This window comes from Crassostrea angulata, chromosome 9 (genome assembly GCF_025612915.1).
Source record: "Crassostrea angulata isolate pt1a10 chromosome 9, ASM2561291v2, whole genome shotgun sequence".
NCBI lineage: Eukaryota > Metazoa > Mollusca > Bivalvia > Ostreida > Ostreidae > Magallana > Magallana angulata.
In genome coordinates this window covers 38,808,749-38,828,255 of record NC_069119.1, presented here as the reverse complement: position 1 = coordinate 38,828,255, position 19,507 = coordinate 38,808,749, and the positions used below count along the sequence as shown (strand labels likewise).

The window sequence follows — 19,507 nt, the reverse complement described above, 5'->3', positions numbered from 1 at the left end:
AGGTGTCAGACATAGCCAAATCATCACCCTGAATCTGACTATACAGTAATTTCTTAATTAACTGCAAGGAATTCATTGCCACTTAAAATCTCGATTGCTGATTTTAGAAACTGGCTTTTTATTTTCAGACAGTTTTATCCGAATTATAAAAAAAAATTCGTTATTGGAATTTTATATTCTCATGCTTTAAAACAAAACAATAGAATCACGGAATTAAGTACTGTCGTAAAATAAGGAATTTACAGTAATCAAGATAATAATGATAAGAAATCAACTAAACTACCAGAGAGTGAAGAGGCCATGTTTACCCAGTGTCTCCCACTGTCTGGTGGTTTATGGTGGCCGTTAATGATGGCGGTGTATAAACAAGGGATATATAATATGTTTCTATTAACATTTTGTATTAATAGGGTCATTGGTCACGAATTTACGTATCCTTGAAACTCACAGTGATTTTCACTTTATCCACGAAAATTGATACCCTTGAATATTAATGAAACCACAATATCTCCTAATACCCCACCCTAGGGGCCCACCCCAACATCATTATATAGGTCAGGTATGCCGACAAAAATTTAATTTATCGGTAATGAAAAAGCTTGATATATACAAGCCACAATATTGTGTTGTGGAGACATTTTCTATAGATAAGAAATATGGCCCAGGAATATCAAAATTTTTATTTTGTAATTTAAAAAGCTGACACCTTGCATTCACACTGTATTGTCAATTGATTTCTTTCTGTGTGTGATATTTTTCTATTTATCTTGGAGCCTGACACGCTGTGTGATAATTTGACCCTTTGGTTTGACAGATAAATATAAAGCAGTGTTCATGCAGGGTGTTTAGGGAACAAACGTTAGTGGTACATAAAGACCCCTGGTTGGGTCAATACAAAAACAAGTTTCTCATTGATGAAGGGCTGCAATATATTTCTGTGGTATTCTTCTCTTTTGTTAGTAAGGCCATAATTCGTGCAATAAACATTGATTTTCTGATTAATATGCCATTTCTATTAAGTGTATATTTCACAAGCGAGTCTAATTTCAGACAATTGTAGAGGAAAATGGCAGGTAATGAAAACTGAACAATTTAATGTTACTCTGACTTTTTTTTTTTCCACTTCTACGTCTCGAATTTGATTACACAATAGGGTGATGATGATTGCTAAATTTTAATTCATCCAATGGATTCAAATGACGAAGCAGGCCAATACATGTTCAAGATGAAAAATATTAAAAGTCTATAAAAGAAGAAAAGATTTAAATTTCATCTCAGTAGATATATAAATTTGCATACCTTTTAATACTTTATAGAATTTCAACACCCTTCCGTTTAATTCAATAGATATCAATTTCTTGTTTGGAACTTTCATTCTTTAATTTGTCACCATTATATCTAATATAACAACTCAACCAACACGGACTGATCAGCCGGACAATAAAACAGCAGTAGAGAAATTCCTCCTAACCTAGAAGTATCCCAATGGATTTCCACAATAAAGTTCCCTAGCTAATATTACACAGGTACCTACCCTTAGGGAGCGTATCAGAAGTCAGTGGAAACGGCTCCCAAGGGGGATATGTCAAAAGAGGATAGAGTTGAGGTGAAATTATCGGACAGATTGTTGGGGGGCAATCAATTCATCAATCTCATCTCTCTACTGCATTGAGAAGATACCTCTCTATGAATTTTTAATAAGTTACAGCACAGACACAGAAAGAAGTTAATTACTGGACTACCGTACACGTCCTAGTGGTACCACTCCAACACTACAAGGGGTTTACACTTGATATATGCAGAAAACTCTTGTGTCTTTGCGAAACCAATCAGATTTCTTATTTTTTGTTGCATACTAATTTTGATCAGATGATGAAAGTAATATTGATCTAAATGCTAATAAGATGGAATGGATTAAAGAAAAACTTCATATGAATTTAATACAGGGGGGGATTGGTGGAGTTGTTGATGGTGACTTTAATTAGGATTACTATGGTAGCCGTGTGTTAATTGTTGTATTTTTAATGAGTGAAGTCCTAGATTTGATTCCCCTATAGGTATGCTCACTTGTGTGTTTACTTCTAAAGGGTCTGGACAAAAATCAGGCAGCTGTTTTTGGTGCTTCTACAGGAGTGTGTAACTTTTGACAAATTGTGCATTTCTCTATTGTGGGATTATGTATTTTATCGACTAGTTTTTCTGTAAAAGTGTGGATTAAATCTTTCATTGCTCAGGAAAATACAGCATTACAAATTTTGGAATATTATGATTTTTCTGCAAACGGATCGAATTTACTGTGTGTATGTGTGTGTGTTTTCAATTCAGGGACTACAATATTTTTTTTAAATTCCCATTATTTTCATTGTGTTAAGACTTGTGTAACTGTATTTTTTAATGAATGCTCTAGAATACTGTAAGAAAATATTAAGAAAATATTCGCCCATGTTTTATTTTCGCACCTTTCGCTATCATTGTCAGTGGGCGAATTTAAGACTTGGCGAACTCTAATGTCTCATAATATCTCTCTTTAAACACAACTGTGTCTGGGCGAATTAAAGACGGGGCGAAACTGATTGCAAATGTAGAAAGGCGAAAATTTCACGGGGCGAAAATAACCCTGCATACAGTGTATTTTTATGATGATTAGAATACAGCTCAATTAGGATGGAAGATTTTGTACTTTACATGTTAAGAGTCAATACTTATTAGGCATAGAACAGACCAGACAACCAATGCCATTGTAAGCTTTAGGTTCCAAAGTGTCGCATTTTTTTATCATTCAAAAAACTCCGGACTAATTTGTAGGGAAGATTGTATTTCTGCAGCTGTCATTTAAGCCTGCAGTGTTAGTTCAGATCTGGAAATCCGGCCTTTGACAATTCTATTGTACTTCAAAGTGAAATGATTAGGTCTTATAGTGGCTTTGTTATTGCCGTCATACTAAGTCTTTCTGTAAAGTCTTTCTGTTACCTTTTATGTTGAATGTAATGCACAATACAACTGCACATTCAGATTAGCAGAAATTCTTTTGGGGATTTAAACAGATATATATGTTTGTATGTATTAAAGATTAAAAGGCATGCATCAAGCTTGAATCGGCAAACCAAAACTTCTGAGTGCAGTAAAGTCAATTTAAGGAAAGATTTAGATTAAGATTGGTTCCACATTGTGAGATGTGACCATATGAAGCTAGATACAAAAATAAACGTGGAATTGTCATGTACAGGAAGTCCTAGACACGACAGAGATTTGCTAGAGTTGTCTGCCAGAAACTCAAGATTATAGGATATAGAGATACAGAAAATAAATATAGGATAAAGATGTATTGGATAGGAGTATAGGATATAAAAAATAGAATAAGGTCAGATCTGTATAGGTTGAGGATAGTTCTAAGATTTAGATATAAGGTGTTAACTTCTACTTCAAAAAATAAAACTTGTGTAGTAACAGAATAATGAGATACGACGTATTGTAATGTACCTATGTTACAATAATTTTACTATTGCAATGTTACTACTGTAATGTAACTACTGTAATGTTACTTTTGTAATGTTACTACTGTATTGTTACTACTGTATTGTTACTACAGTAACTGTAATGTTCATACTGTAATGTTCCAACGGTAATATTTCTATTGGAATGTTTTTACTGTAATGTAACTATTGTAATATTCCCACTCAATGGTAAAACCAAATCATCTGGAACTAAACATATATAAGGACCAATAATAGTAGTCCCTGATGTAGAGAGACTACATATATAAGGACCAATAATACTAGTCCCTGATGTATAGGGACCATGTTTAAGATCGACTCTATGCGATTGGTCGGATTGGACGACGAGAATGGACTGTTACTGAGCTGGAAACCTGACGGATTTCTGATAGAAACATCTAAAAACAAGGTAAACTGTCCGCGGTATGTGGATGATTTCTGAAAGAAACATCTGGGGAGTCCCAGACTCTCCTCGGCTTACCACCACCGAAGCATTGACCTTGTGCATCTTCATGGGTCAATAAAGAATTTTATCTTTAATTTCAAACAGCAGATTTTTAATAAAAATTTTCAAACCAACCCAAGGTATCAAACCTTCACCGCATCTTCATGGGTCAATAAAGAATTTAATTTCAAACAGCAGAATTTTAATAAAATAGCTCAATGAAACCCAAGGTATCAAACCTTCACCGCTAAGATGTAAAAAGTGGACGTTGTGAGAATGTGGTGGCTGTACAAACAGTATCACACAGCCGCTGTCAACTCCAGCAACGGAGTTATGTACTGTGCAGTATTACAGAGAAATATTGGCCCCCTTTTTATTCTTGCCCCTTTTGCCCTCATTGTCAGTGGACAAAATTAAGACAAGGAAATCGCTGAATTCCTAATTATGTCTCAAATTATCTCTCTTTAAACACAACTGTGTTTGGGAGATTTCAAGACGGGGCAAAACTGTAAAGTAAAGAAGAGCAAAATTTACCTCAGATGAAAATGAGCATGTGTAAAGTATTGTGCCCCTGACTCACCATGTCCTCAACATAAGGAATACGACTCACCGTGTCCTCAACATGAGGAATACGACACCATGTCCTCAACATGAGGAATACATTGATGCCACAGTCACCAATAGAAATATTACATGGCAACTTATACATGCCACTACCAGTCTCATTTGATCTGATGATGTGTGCCTCGCGTTTTGATGTGAGATCGGACCCTCTGGATAAAGTTACTGTTATGATAATATCTGTATTAACTTAAGGAAACCTTTTCTATTGTTGACTCGGTGTGAATATAACAGTAAAGCCTCTCACATATAGAGAGTGGTCATATAAACAACGCATCGCATGGTTTCTAGTCTGGTTATGTTTGTTGCATAAAATTTTCATTTTATTTAAAACATCTCTGTTCACTTACAGTTGGAGGGCTTGAAGGAAGAATATGAATCTCAACTCAACTCGCTGCAGGAAGAACTCGGCAGGCAAGGGCAGGGCGAGATATCTGAGCAAACTATACGAGATATGTTCCAGCAGGTAGGTGATCCACTCCTTAAGGTACACAGACCCTTTGACAAGGGACATAACCTCTCAGTAGATTAAATGATATTTTTCTTTCATTAAGTTGTCTTCTGAAAAGGCAGCTATTATCTGATAAATTTGCTTGATTTTAAGGAATGAACTTAATTTCTACCTATGTCATATGATATAACATAACTTGGGGCAGTTAACGCTTCATAAACTGCGAAGGGTAAACTGTACCAAGTTATGTTATACTCGTATAACATAGGTAGAAATTAAATTCATTCCTTATACTTTAATTTTCTACAATTTAGATCAGATAATAAGGCTCATTAATTAGTTAAAATATGTTAATTTTTACAAAATTTTAACGTAACGTCAAGCAGATTAATGTTTTGCACGCGCGTCGCATTGTAAAGTAGGCAAGTTATGTTATACGATATATATGAATTTGTTTAGCCAATCAAATGTTACAGTCAGAATTAAATTATTTTGCGATGAACATATGACAAACTGGTTTATACTTATACTTATGTTGATGACTAAGCCTTATCCAGACCAGTGTGTTTATAACAACCGTATGACAAGGACGAGTTCCCCAAGAGAAACATCAACGACAATGAGGTTTTTGCTAACCTCACAGAAATTTTTTATTTTTGGCAATGCATGAATAAAAATTGGTTTACAGTATTTGTAACGGGTATAAAGCTGTGTAATCGTACAGTGTCCATTGTTTTACAGGAGATGGAGTCCTTCAAAGAAAGCTTGGACTCTGAGCATCAACAGCAACTCCAGAAAATCATACAGGGAGTGGGAGAAACAATAAGTCGGATCCACAGACAACAACACACTCAGTACCAGGTAAAAGTGCTGCCAATCTGGTGATCTTTAACAGAGAATATACTGTGGAATCATTTAAATTCGTGGGGGTCTATTTTCGTGGATTGTTGGGTTTTTGCTTATTTGTAGGGATGTAATTTCGTGGGTGCGTCAGTTTTCACTTTCAGTAAGAAAGAATACTCTTTCGAAATTTGTTTTCGTTGAGGATGTAAATTCGTGGAGAAGGGCTACCCACGAATACCACGAAAATTGAGCCACCACGAATTCTAATGATTCCACAGTAATTGTTTCCCAATGTTTGAGCAAATGACCCTTGAGGCATACTATGGGTGGATTCATTCCTAGTATGTTCCTGTCCATCATTTGTAAGATAAGACCATTTCTATTTTACAACACTTGTTTGGTTATTTTGTAGGAAGAGTTAAATCTACAGCTCCAGGCAATGAGGCTGACCTTGGAGCAAATCTATCAAGGTCAGGTGGAGGTCATGACCTCGGAGCAAGAACAGCGCCACCTGGCTGACCTGGACAGACTCCGCGAGACGCTGAGAGCTGAACATGCTGAGGAAATGAGTCGGCTCGAGTCGGAGTGGTCAAGTCGGATGTCAGAACTGGAGCGAGAACACGAGGATGAGCTCAACGACTCGCTTCTAGAGGATTCGCTCAGTAAGACCGTCATTTATTCTCTTCATTTTTCTGGCCGAGCTTGCTGTTTGAATTATTCTAAGAATGTTTTAGAATTAGTGAAGGTGCAAGAACTATCAAAAATCTAACAGAAAACTGAAGAAAATTTGGGACCCCCCCCACATTTTGTTGTTGTTGAGATTTTGTTTAATCATCAATTAATCAACAATCAAAGGATATTTGAATACCGTACGCGTACTTTTATTGAATTTGAGAATAATTAAGGATTAGAAAGGCAGGATAAATAAAGAGCATTCAACAGAAAACTTCACAAACTTTAGGACATAAACCTTTTTTTTTTGGGAGGGGGGGGGGGTGTGGGTTGTTAATTAAGTGTTGAAAGGTTATTAATTTTTCAAAACATAACATAATACTTCATGGAAATATCAAACTCTCATGGTATCTTCTGATTTATGTAGAAATCAAAAAACAAATTTCCACTTTGAAATGTCTTTTGTGTCTGGGACTATTAATGATCATTAGTTCATTTAAAAAAAAATGAACAAATATCAAGATACATCCAAGGATTTGAGAAAGAATAGGTAATATTCATTAAAACAGAGAATTGGACTTCCAACTCACTTAGTATCTGTGATAAAGAAATTGATGAACAAGATAGGATTGGTTTTGACAGTAGATTGATTTATTTGATGCAAACAATTATGAATGGATTAATATTATGAATGTGCATGGTATGCCACCACACATTGCATGAAGGCTGAATGTTGTCATCAAGGCTAGAAGTACAATGTATTAGGGAGAAACCTTGGTGTTCTACAAGGCTCATGTCTGTGGCAGGTTCTCTTCGCAATCATTTTCCAAAGATGAAATATGTAGTGTTTAACAGAGTAACAATGATTGTAGACATGAGAAGACTTCAACTATAATAGATTAGACATGACTTGAAATTAACAAAAAAAAAAAAAAAAAAAAAAAATATTATAAAAATATAACATTAGAAATGACATTTTTGTGTATGGCATAAATAAGTTACGAGGATATTTAAAAAAATTGTAGAATAAGAGATCATTTAAGAAATAAGGTATCATTTTTGGATGTCTATCGGGATATAGATACGGGTTGGTCACGTGATCAAATCCCATAAAGCCCGAAGGGCTTTATGGAAGATTTGATCACGTACCAACCCGTATCTATATCCCGATAGACATCCAAAAATGATACCTTATTTCTTATATTTACATTTGTTGCAAATTATAACACTAACAATGCTCCATACTTCCTCTTTTGTGATGACCTAGAAAGCCGCTTCGATTAAAATGACGTAACAAAAAATAGTGCAACAATGTTGCAAGCATTTGATTATTGTGATAAATGAATATGACACTACTTTTGAGGAGACAATACTTTTTTATCATTAAAAAGGGAAACAGAAAAGAAAATTCACTTGTACAATTGAAAAACCTGATTGAAGCTTGGCGGAATAGTACCACCTGTGTTGAAGTCGCAGAGCGGTTAGAAATTTAAAAACAGGCGATTGAAAGTTGAGTAAGAGTATATAATTAGGCATTTTCAGGGGGAAATCTATCGCAGAATCAGATTCAATAGCCTAATGATTTCCTCCGACATTATAGAGGAAAGCGATTTTAACTTTGATGAATTTTTTACGGAACAAATCGGACAGAAAACACAAGGAGTTTTAAAATTTGACCGTGATCCGTGAATGCACTACACACGAAAGGTCTGTAATTTTGCGTTTGCAATTTTGACTGAGGCTTGTAATAAAATCAGAAATGAATTTTAACTGAATTAACTCCTTTGACAAATTACGATTGTAATTTTCAAGAACGCCTCGTTACGATGTCGAACCATAAACATTATGTTTACATGCCTAACGTGTTATCTAACATGAATCATTTATCCCCGCGATTAATGGTTTTTTTTATGAGAATGAATGAATAAAACTTCGTATAACAAAATTCAAATACATGTACGTTTATTTTTTATGCCTAAATTATGTTTTCATTACGATATCTAATAGGTGTGTTTCAGCACAAGTCGATTAGTTTGTGTACATAGAAAAAGTAGTGACCTATATTATTCATGCGCTACTTTGACCTCTTGACCCATAATGATGTTATGCAGAAATAACAGCGGATTGCTCAAACAGTGTTATATAAGGGAAAACATTTGCAAGTGTAAATATGTTTGTATAACAATCTTGTACCATAAAATATAAAGATAATATTATAGGTACGATTTTACAAAAGTAAACATTATCAGTAATAGAGTATACTAGTATATATAATACAATGAATGGAGGGAATTGATGTGCATGATTTTGTCCTCACTTAGTTGTGCAGACAATAGAGATAGACTACCCCAGGGGTAAGTTATGTCACACCCACACGTCACCGTGGTGAGTAACTAACATGTAACCGTCACCGTAGCAACCTGCTTACGTGTATGTCTCTGGCAGCCATTGTAGTAATCAGAATTATTCGCTGGTAGAATGAAATAAAACTCCGCTTAGAAGATATTGACTTTGTGGAAAGGTGAAATGATGGAAGATTACAAGATTAAGAAATAAGTTTAGCTGGATTACAATCATAACTTGTGAAGTAATTAGTGATATCTAGGATATGTAGATTTAATGTTTTTGCTGATTAAGTGATGTGTAGGTGCCTATTAGACATTGCCCTAAATCTTGTACATGTATTACAATTATAGCAATTATTACAATATATTTAGCTTTTATTCAGTATTACTTGTTTATTATGTATAACATTTTATTATATATACTACATAGCTTTACGGATTATGAGCTTGCAACAAAACCATCACAAGACTTCTTAGTAAAACTCCTACTTTGTCTTATATGTCATTTGTATGTGCTACAGTCTCCTTATAATTCAGAGTTTATAAGACTCTATATAAGCTAATCTCTGAACTTCAGGCTTTTTCTGTCAGCATATGTATCATAAACTAGCTACTAGAGATGGAGTCTTTGTACTCTATTTTAATCTCAATCTGTGTTTGGACTGCTATAGTTCTGTACGTGGGTACATGTAGCAGCTTTCTGTACAGATGTGTCAATCTGTGTTTGGGTCGCTATAGTTCTGTATGTGGGTACATGTAGCAGCTTTCTGTACAGATAGGTCAATCTGTGTTTGGGTCGCTATAGTTCAGTATGTGGGTACATGTAGCAGCTTTCTGTACAGATAGGTCAATCTGTGTTTGGGTCGCTATAGTTCAGTATGTGGGTACATGTAGCAGCTTTCTGTACAGATGTATCAATCTGTGTTTGGACTGCTATAGTTCTGTATGTGATACATGTAGCAGCTTTCTGTACAGATGTGTCAATCTGTGTTTGGACTGCTATAGTTCTGTATGTGGATACATGTAGCAGCTTTCTGTACAGATGTGTCAATCTGTGTTTGGGTCGCTATAGTTCTGTAGGTGGATACATGTAGCAGCTTTCTGTACAGATGTGTCAATCTGTGTTTGGACTGCTATAGTTCTGTATGTGATACATGTAGCAGCTTTCTGTACAGATGTGTCAATCTGTGTTTGGGTCGCTATAGTTCTGTAGGTGGATACATGTAGCAGCTTTCTGTACAGATGTATCAATCTGTGTTTGGGTCGCTATAGTTCTGTGTGTGGATACATGTAGCAGCTTTCTGTACAGATGTATCAATCTGTGTTTGGGTCGCTATAGTTCTGTATGTGGATACATGTAGCAGCTTTCTGTACAGATGTATCAATCTGTGTTTGGGTCGCTATAGTTCTGTATGTGGATACATGTAGCAGCTTTCTGTACAGATGTATCAATCTGTGTTTGGGTCGCTATAGTTCTGTATGTGGATACATGTAGCAGCTTTCTGTACAGATGTATCAATCTGTGTTTGGACTGCTATAGTTCTGTGTGTGGATACATGTAGCAGCTTTCTGTACAGATGTATCAATCTGTGTTTGGGTCGCTATAGTTCTGTATGTGGGTACATGTAGCAGCTTTCTGTACAGATGTATCAATCTGTGTTTGGACTGCTATAGTTCTGTATGTGGATACATGTAGCAGCTTTCTGTACAGATGTATCAATATGTGTTTGGACTGCTATAATTCTGTATGTGGATACATGTAGCAGCTTTCTGTACAGATGTATCAATCTGTGTTTGGACTGCTATAGTTCTGTATGTGGATACATGTAGCAGCTTTCTGTACAGATGTGTCAATCTGTGTTTGGGTCGCTATAGTTCTGTATGTGGATACATGTAGCAGCTTTCTGTACAGATGTGTCAATCTGTGTTTGGGTCGCTATAGTTCTGTATGCTGATACATGTAGCAGCTTTCTGTACAGATGTATCAATCTGTGTTTGGGTCGCTATAGTTCTGTATGTGGATACATGTAGCAGCTTTCTGTACAGATGTGTCAATCTGTGTTTGGGTCGCTATAGTTCTGTATGTGGATACATGTAGCAGCTTTCTGTACAGATGTATCAATCTGTGTTTGGACTGCTATAGTTCTGTATGTGGATACATGTAGCAGCTTTCTGTACAGATGTGTCAATCTGTGTTTGGGTCGCTATAGTTCTGTATGTGGATACATGTAGCAGCTTTCTGTACAGATGTATCAATCTGTGTTTGGGTCGCTATAGTTCTGTATGTGGATACATGTAGCAGCTTTCTGTACAGATGTATCAATCTGTGTTTGGACTGCTATAGTTCTGTATGTGGATACATGTAGCAGCTTTCTGTACAGATGTGTCAATCTGTGTTTGGGTCGCTATAGTTCTGTATGTGGATACATGTAGCAGCTTTCTGTACAGATGTATCAATCTGTGTTTGGGTCGCTATAGTTCTGTATGTGGATACATGTAGCAGCTTTCTGTACAGATGTGTCAATCTGTGTTTGGGTCGCTATAGTTCTGTATGTGGATACATGTAGCAGCTTTCTGTACAGATGTATCAATCTGTGTTTGGACTGCTATAGTTCTGTATGTGGATACATGTAGCAGCTTTCTGTACAGATGTGTCAATCTGTGTTTGGGTCGCTATAGTTCTGTATGTGGATACATGTAGCAGCTTTCTGTACAGATGTATCAATCTGTGTTTGGGTCGCTATAGTTCTGTATGTGGATACATGTAGCAGCTTTCTGTACAGATGTATCAATCTGTGTTTGGACTGCTATAGTTCTGTATGTGGATACATGTAGCAGCTTTCTGTACAGATGTGTCAATCTGTGTTTGGGTCGCTATAGTTCTGTATGTGGATACATGTAGCAGCTTTCTGTACAGATGTGTCAATCTGTGTTTGGGTCGCTATAGTTCTGTATGCTGATACATGTAGCAGCTTTCTGTACAGATGTATCAATCTGTGTTTGGGTCGCTATAGTTCTGTATGTGGATACATGTAGCAGCTTTCTGTACAGATGTGTCAATCTGTGTTTGGACCGCTATAGTTCTGTGTGTGGATACATGTAGCAGCTTTCTGTACAGATGTGTCAATCTGTGTTTGGGTCGCTATAGTTCTGTATGTGATACATGTAGAAGCTTTCTGTACAGATGTGTCAATCTGTGTTTGGACTGCTATAGTTCTGTATGTGGATACATGTAGCAGCTTTCTGTACAGATGTGTCAATCTGTGTTTGGACTGCTATAGTTCTGTATGTGGATACATGTAGCAGCTTTCTGTACAGATGTATCAATCTGTGTTTGGGTCGCTATAGTTCTGTATGTGGCTACATGTAGCAGCTTTCTGTACAGATGTGTCAATCTGTGTTTGGACCGCTATAGTTCTGTATGTGGGTACATGTAACAGCTTTCTGTACAGATGTGTCAATATGTGTTTGGGTCGCTATAGTTCTGTATGTGGATGCATGTAGCAGCTTTCTGTACAGATGTGTCAATCTGTGTTTGGGTCGCTATAGTTCTGTATGTGGGTACATGTAACAGCTTTTTGTACAGATGTAGCACCGATAGATATTATGTAGAACCCCTTCTCAATGTTGTGTCCCCATGTATCTGTGTTATGATTGTCTAGGCTAGTGTAAAGCACTGATACATGCATAAAAAGCATTTTGTTTATATCTATTGTGTACAACTTGATATTTCATGGCAATGCTTCATTGGACTGTGGCAATGAAATGAGCATTGTTCACACTGAACTCCACTGAAAATCACTTCATACTTTTCATTTTGAACCTTTTTGAGTCTTACTTTATTCCCAAGAAAGAAAAGAATTCAGTGATATTATTATGTGTAAAATTTTTGGGTCCTAAAGTGATGCAACATGGGTAAAGAAAAAAAAATTAACCCTGAAGTTATTCATTGTGGGTAAAGTTATGGTGCTCTGCTGGGATGCGTCATAGGTATGCATTGGATCTCTGGTAAAGTAGTTATGTCCTGAAGCAATGCATTATTAGTTATAAGTTCTATAGCCCTGAAGTGAGGCATCATGGGTAAAATTCTATACCCCTGAAGTGCATTGTGGGTAAAAAAATTTAGCCTATAATGAAGTGATGTATCATAGGTAAAAATTTGGAGTCCTGACTGATGGAACTGGTTAAATTTTTAAGCCCTACAGTTTTGCATCATTGGTAAATTTTTGGAACCCTGAAGTGATGCATTTTTGGTAGATTTTTAAGCCCTGCAGTTTTTCATCATTAGAGTAAAGTGATGCATCATGGGTAAAAATTAATTAGTAGCCTCACCTGTATTTAGGACACATCTCAAGTGTAGATGTACTGGACAGATAGCAGGGAGAACAGAAGGTGGATTTAATATTGCATGAGCTTATTACAGAGACCCCCAGCACACACTAACAAACTCAGCAATAATAATACTAACTCATGCTATATGCAGGAACCCCGAAGACTGTATATTATATCAAGCTACGAATCATTAAGGCAGACAATTACTTTTTTGAACCAGAGTCTATTGGGTACTTTTTTCTTTTTCTGGGTTTTTGTGAAAATCAAGAGAAATTAAATTACTTGATATAGAAAAAATGACACATTCTTTCCTTTTTGCCTAATGAAAAAAATTATCCTGTGTTTCAAGACAACCAAGACAAGAAAGCAATAACATTATTCAGTACAATTAGATGATAACATTCATAGTTACATTTATTGTCAGTGGTTAATTAGTTTTAGTTCTGAATTACGAGGTTTGTTTTCATTCTCATGTGTATGACCTTGATTAAAATGAAGAGAGCTTTAAATTTATAATTTTGATATCATAACATAGGGGATTGTTATAATTTTGACAGGCTCAGAAACAACTCAGTCGTCCCTACTCCACAAACTCAACAAGAAACTCAGTGAGGAACACAGACAGCTACTGAAGGTAGAGAGAGAGAGAGAGAGAGAGAGAGAGAGAGAGAGAGAGAGAGAGAGAGAGAGAGAGAGAGAGAGAGAGAGAGAGAGAGAGAGAGAGAGAGAGAGAGAGAGAGAAAACAGAGAGAGAGAGAGACAGAGAGAGAGACAGAGAGAGAGACAGAGAGAGAGAGAGAAGAGAGGAGAGAGAGAGGAGAGAGACAGAGAGACAGAGAGAGAGGGAGAGAGAGAGGAGAGAGAGAGAATAGACCACATGTGGAATTAGAGCCATTCTTATGATCAATTATGAGAATTTCTTTTACAAGTAAACTTGAACAAATGTAAGACAATTTTTCCAGGAGGTTGAAGGTAAAAGTCTATAAGTTTGTAAGGTACATTTTTAGCTCACCTGAGCTGAAAGCTCAAGTGAGCTATTCTGATCACATTTTGTCCGTCGTCCGTCTGTCCGTCCGTCCGTCCGTCTGTCTGTCCGTCTGTCCGTCTGTCCGTCTGTAAACTTTTTACATTTTGAACTTCTTCTCTAAAACCGCTTATCCAATTTCAACCAAATTTGGCACAAAGCATCCTTATGGGAGGGCGAATATAAATTGCAGAAATAAAAGTCCGATCTGTATTCAAAGCGGAGAAAACCTTGAAACTGTAGAAAAAGGGGGGTGCATTTTTAAAAAGCTTCTTCTCAAGAACTACCGAGTTAATCTCAACGTAATTTAGCATAAATCATCCTTAGGGAAAGGAAAATATAAATTGCAAAAATTATAGGCGATTTCTGTTCCAAATTTGAGATAATTGCGAAAATACTTATAAAGAATGGCTCGTTATTCCATATATCGTAGACTGGCAATTCATTGCGATAGACTGGTCTTATGACAGGCATCGCCAGTCTACCGCATCTCGAAAACGAGGTTCTTTGTTTGAAGCTGGCAGTTTGTTGTGCAACAGTTCACGTGCGAATATAATCTATGAAACATGGAAATAACATTGGTGCCGATTATTGTGAAGTAAATTGAGGTTATATATTTTAACGCGTTGTCATTTTCACTTGTGATGTTGGTTTTAGCTTGTTTTCATGTTTTCGTTTCATTTTGCTTTTTAACTTGGGAAACAATCGCCTTGTATTTGGAACATAGACTTCGGTAAATGTTTACCTGCGAAAATGATAAAATTTGATGCATTAACAACGTACTAAAGTGCATTTCCCTCTGTTTTTATTGTTTATTAATTAATTTTCTAATTGTTCCAACAAGGATCAAACAAGTGTGTTGGTGTTAGCTTGTTCGGATTTTCGTTTCGTTTTCAATTTTTACGCTTTTAAACCTGGAAACTATCGTCTACAGGTATTTCGTGACTTTTACGTATCAATTCAAACAGATACTTCGGTATATCAAACAGTTAACTGTTTACCTGCGCAAATTAAGCAAAATCTGATGTAGGGGTACTGAAATACAATTCCTTCTATCGGTAATTCGGCATTTTCTTTTGCGTAATGGTAGATTAATGCAATAGATTTTGTTGAGATGCTCGACATTTTCTCGAGTTTATTCAGTTTAAATAGAGTTTGATATCGCTGACGGAAATATGTAGGTATATACATGTATATACATGATTCATTTCGAAAAAATAAATTGTGTTCTTTATTTGTTATAGTGCATGTTTCTTATGTTTAATTGTTTACAATTTCTATTTACTAACCATATTTGAGTGTTAAGCTTCGAATTATAAGCAAGATACAAAGATTTGCTCACAATTCTATGTTTGTACACAGATCTTAAAAACTAAAGATTAAAAAAGTAAAAAATTTGTCAATATTTATTAAGAAAATGTTCAAAGTCTGTTCTTCCAGAAACCAACTTTAACAACTTATTGTATTGTAAACTTAATCTTTTTAGCTCACCTGAGGGTGGGGCCACAATGGGGGGGGGGGGGGTCGAAGTTTTACATAGGAATATATACAGTATATCTTTAAAAATCTTCTTCTCAGAAACTAATCAGCCAGGAAAGCTGACACTTGTGTGGATGCATCCTCAGGTAGTGTAGATTCATAGTTATGAAAATCATGACCCCCTGGGGTAGGGTGGGGCCACAATGGGGGATCGAAGTTTTACATAGGAATATATACAGTATATCTTTAAAAATCTGCTTCTCAGAAACAAATCAGCCAGGAAAGCTGACACTTGTGTGGATGCATCCTCAGGTTGTGTAAATTCAAAGTTGTGAAAATCATGACCCCCGGGGGTAGGGTGGGGCCACAATGGGGGATCGAAGTTTAACATATGAATATATAGAGTAAATCTTTAAAAATCTTCTTCTCAAAAACTAATCAGCCGGCAAAGCTGAAACTTGTGTGGAAACATCCTCAGGTAGTGTAGATTCAAAGTTGTGAAAATAATAACCCCTGGGGGTAGGTTGGGGCCACAATGGGGGATCGAAGTTTAACATATGATTATATAGAGTAAATCTTTAAAAATCTTCTTCTCAGAAACTAATTAGCCAGGAAAGCTGGCACTTGTGTGGAAGCATCCTCAGGTAGTGTAGATTCAAATTTGTGAAAATCATGACCCCTGGGGATAGGTTTGGGCCACAATGGGAGGTCGATGTTTTACATAGGAATAAACAGAGTAAATATTTAAAAATCTTCTTCTCAAAAACTAATCAGCCAGGAAAGCTGAAACTTGTGTGAAAGCATCCTCAGGTTGTGTAGATTCAAGGTTGTGAAAATCATGATCCTCAGGGGTAGGGTGGGGCCACAATGGGGGGTCAAAGTTCAACAAAGGAATATATAGGGTAAATCTTTAAAAATCTTCTCAGAAACTAATCAGCCAGATGATTCTTTATAATTATTAAGACTTTGGCCCCAGGACAATTCTTTGGCCTCACGAGAAGGTTCAGAGTTTGATGTACGTTTATATCCGATATATAAACTATTGTTAAGGATCTTTTTGAGAACTGCAATACTCATCATATGATATGACTATAAAATCATCCTGTCAGAAAGGGGACTAATGATTATAAACATAAGAATATCCAGGGGAAAATGGATTTTATTTATACAGGATCTACATGTATTATTGTACGTTGTCCAGATAGTTTGTATTATGACTCCATTAAGCTGATTTTATCATACCTATTGTTCCTCAGGTGAGCGATGTGGCCCATGGGCCTCTTGTTTGTATAATTTTATTGGTAAATTTTAGAAATTTATAAATTGTTCAACCTCTCCCCTTACCTAGATCCACACATGAAACGATTAACAAGAATAATTCTAATATGCAGAAAATCTCTGATGGCCTGGACAGGCATGAGCCGAGACTACGGACACCACGTAAACATCGCCACACCCAGGGACAGCAGACCGAGTCAGAGGATGGAGAGACGGACAGCATCCGCTCACTTCCTGTCACCGGCAACGAGTTTTTACACCTGGATGAGCGAGAGAAAGTACTACACAATGCTCAAGGTACGCTAGATAGTGAGTGTGAGAAAGTCCTAGACATGGCTCAAGGTACACTAAATATAGAGTGAGATTGAGAAAGTCCTACTCAATGCTCAAGGTTCACTATATATAGAGTGAGTGTGAGAAAGTCTTACACAATGCTCAAGGAACGCTGTATAGTGAGTGAGAAAGTCCTTAACAATGCTCAAGGAACGCTGTATAGTGAGTGAGAAAGTCCTTAACAATGCTCAAGGAACGCTAGATAGTGAGTGTGAGAAAGTCCTTAACAATGCTCAAGGTACACTCTATATAGAGTGAGATTGAGAAAGTCCTAAACAATGCTCAAGGTACACTAGATAGTGAGTGTGAGGAAGTCCAAGACATGGCTCAAGATACACTATATATAGAGTGAGATTGAGAAAGTCCAACACAATGCTCAAGGAATGTTAAATAGTGAGTGTGAGAAAGTCCTAAACAATGCTCAAGGTATTAAACTCTCCATATAGTTCTCATAAAGTATCGATACCAATGTATAACACGGTGATGTAAGATGTTCGTCCACACAGGTGAGACTTCTACAGCACAGTAAGCTGTAACAATGTGGGTGGGGATTGCAAAAAGAAAATAAAATGTGGCTGCAGTGGTCTAGCATTATGCACCCATTACCTGGGGCAAGTAAAATGCCATCTAGGGAAAGATAATTTTCATGATAAGCTTGCCCAATTGGGAGAGTAATAAGTTTCAAGTAAATTCTGAAACTGGGCACTTCCAAGTCACTACTTGCCCATGGGCAAGTGGCTTTTAAAAAATAAGCTAGACCCATGAGGCTGACAATGCCTTTTAACAAGTTGTGTTCGGTTTTATTAATATCTAATATGTAGAGATGAAGTCTGTAGGAGTAATGGCCCTTTAATTACCCACTATTCATGAAGAAGCATGTCTCAAAGCATGCAGTCTGTAGCCATCCAGAGTAAAGTTTAAATGCCACTCTCCTAGTTATTGAAATAAACCTCTTTCACCAATTATTTTATTTGCCTGTTTTTACCTTAAATTGACTTTGAGGTTTGGAATATTTTTTTTTTTACTACTGAAACATTCTTTGCTGTGTGAAAACCCTAGAATGTAAATAAATTGTTAGGTTTGATTGTTTGAGTTCACTGCTGTTTGTTTATTATCCAAATTCACGGCCAACAATTAAAAGACACAGTAACTGATGTCATTGACATGGTTGGTAAAAATAAATTACTTTGGATTTGATAGTTTTGCCAAATTCTTAAATTAGATATTAAAATGAACAATAACACTTCTACTGGAAAAAAGACCTTTGCTCTCTCTCTCTCTCTCTCTCTCTCTCTCTCTCTCTCTCTCTCTCTTCTCTCTCTCTGTATCTCTCTGTGTCTGTCTGTCTGTCTGTCTCTGTCTGTCTCTCTCTGTGTCTGTCTGTCTGTCTGTCTCTGTGTCTGTCTCTCTCTGTGTCTGTCTGTCTGTCTCTCTGTGTCTGTCTGTCTCTCTCTCTCTGTCTGTCTCTCTCTGTGTCTGTCTGTCTCTCTGTCTGTCTCTCTCTCTGTGTCTGTCTGTCTCTCTGTCTGTCTCTATGTGTCTGTCTGTCTGTGTGTGTGTGTGTGTCTCTCTCTCTCTCTCTCTCTCTCTCTCTCTCTCTCTCTCTCTCTCTCTCTCTCTCTCTCTCTCTCTCTCTCTCTCTCTCTCTCTTCAGGTGGAATAACAAACCTGGGAAAAGTCAATTAATTTATATAATAATATATTATTATATATAATTATATACACTTAACCCCTCTCCCTTTGTAATGCCCCAGAAATTAAAAATAGAGCCCCTGATTGGTTAAAGTCTAGGTTAAAGGTCAGCATTTTGTTTTGTTTTTCACAGATTTTGGAGAAAAAAAGGTTTAATAAATTCTGTGCCTTAATCATGTGTCCTTAGGAAAAGCCATTACAGAGCCAATATCTGTTACAAAACCTTGTACACAAATATCTATCTTATATGCCTTTTTAAAATGTTTCTTCAACAAAAATGAAAATTTTTCTGTTCAAACAGTTCAATCAGATGAAATCTAGCTGTCATTAACATTTCCAACTAGAAATTCTTCTGATAACAAGAATCTTTAAAATGTTTTCAATGTACATTAAGTAAAGTACACAATTCAAGATCAAAGTAACACAAACAAAAGTGACAGAGGTTTTATTAAAACTAACTTTTGATGCCCTGTCATTGTGGGGTATTTTGTCTCTGTT

At 36.4% G+C, this 19,507-nt stretch overlaps 1 protein-coding gene across 14 annotated transcripts in view; it reads left to right on the top strand.

Moving 5' to 3' along the window:
- LOC128163698 (A-kinase anchor protein 9-like) overlaps positions 1-19,507 on the top strand; it is a 132,853-nt gene that overhangs the window by 32,013 nt on the left and 81,333 nt on the right. For 13 of the 14 annotated variants that reach the window (XR_008240849.1, XM_052827337.1, XM_052827336.1 and 10 more), the window contains 6 exons: positions 4,913-5,026; positions 5,753-5,872; positions 6,267-6,516; positions 8,848-8,880; positions 13,761-13,837; positions 17,098-17,281. Coding sequence is in view for 13 of the 14 variants with exons in the window: in XM_052827337.1 (XP_052683297.1) it covers positions 4,913-5,026; positions 5,753-5,872; positions 6,267-6,516; positions 8,848-8,880; positions 13,761-13,837; positions 17,098-17,281 (778 nt within the window). In the remaining variant the exon portion in view is untranslated. The remainder of the gene's footprint in view (positions 1-4,912; positions 5,027-5,752; positions 5,873-6,266; positions 6,517-8,847; positions 8,881-13,760; positions 13,838-17,097; positions 17,282-19,507) is intronic. The other variant, XM_052827335.1, reaches the window with a different exon arrangement.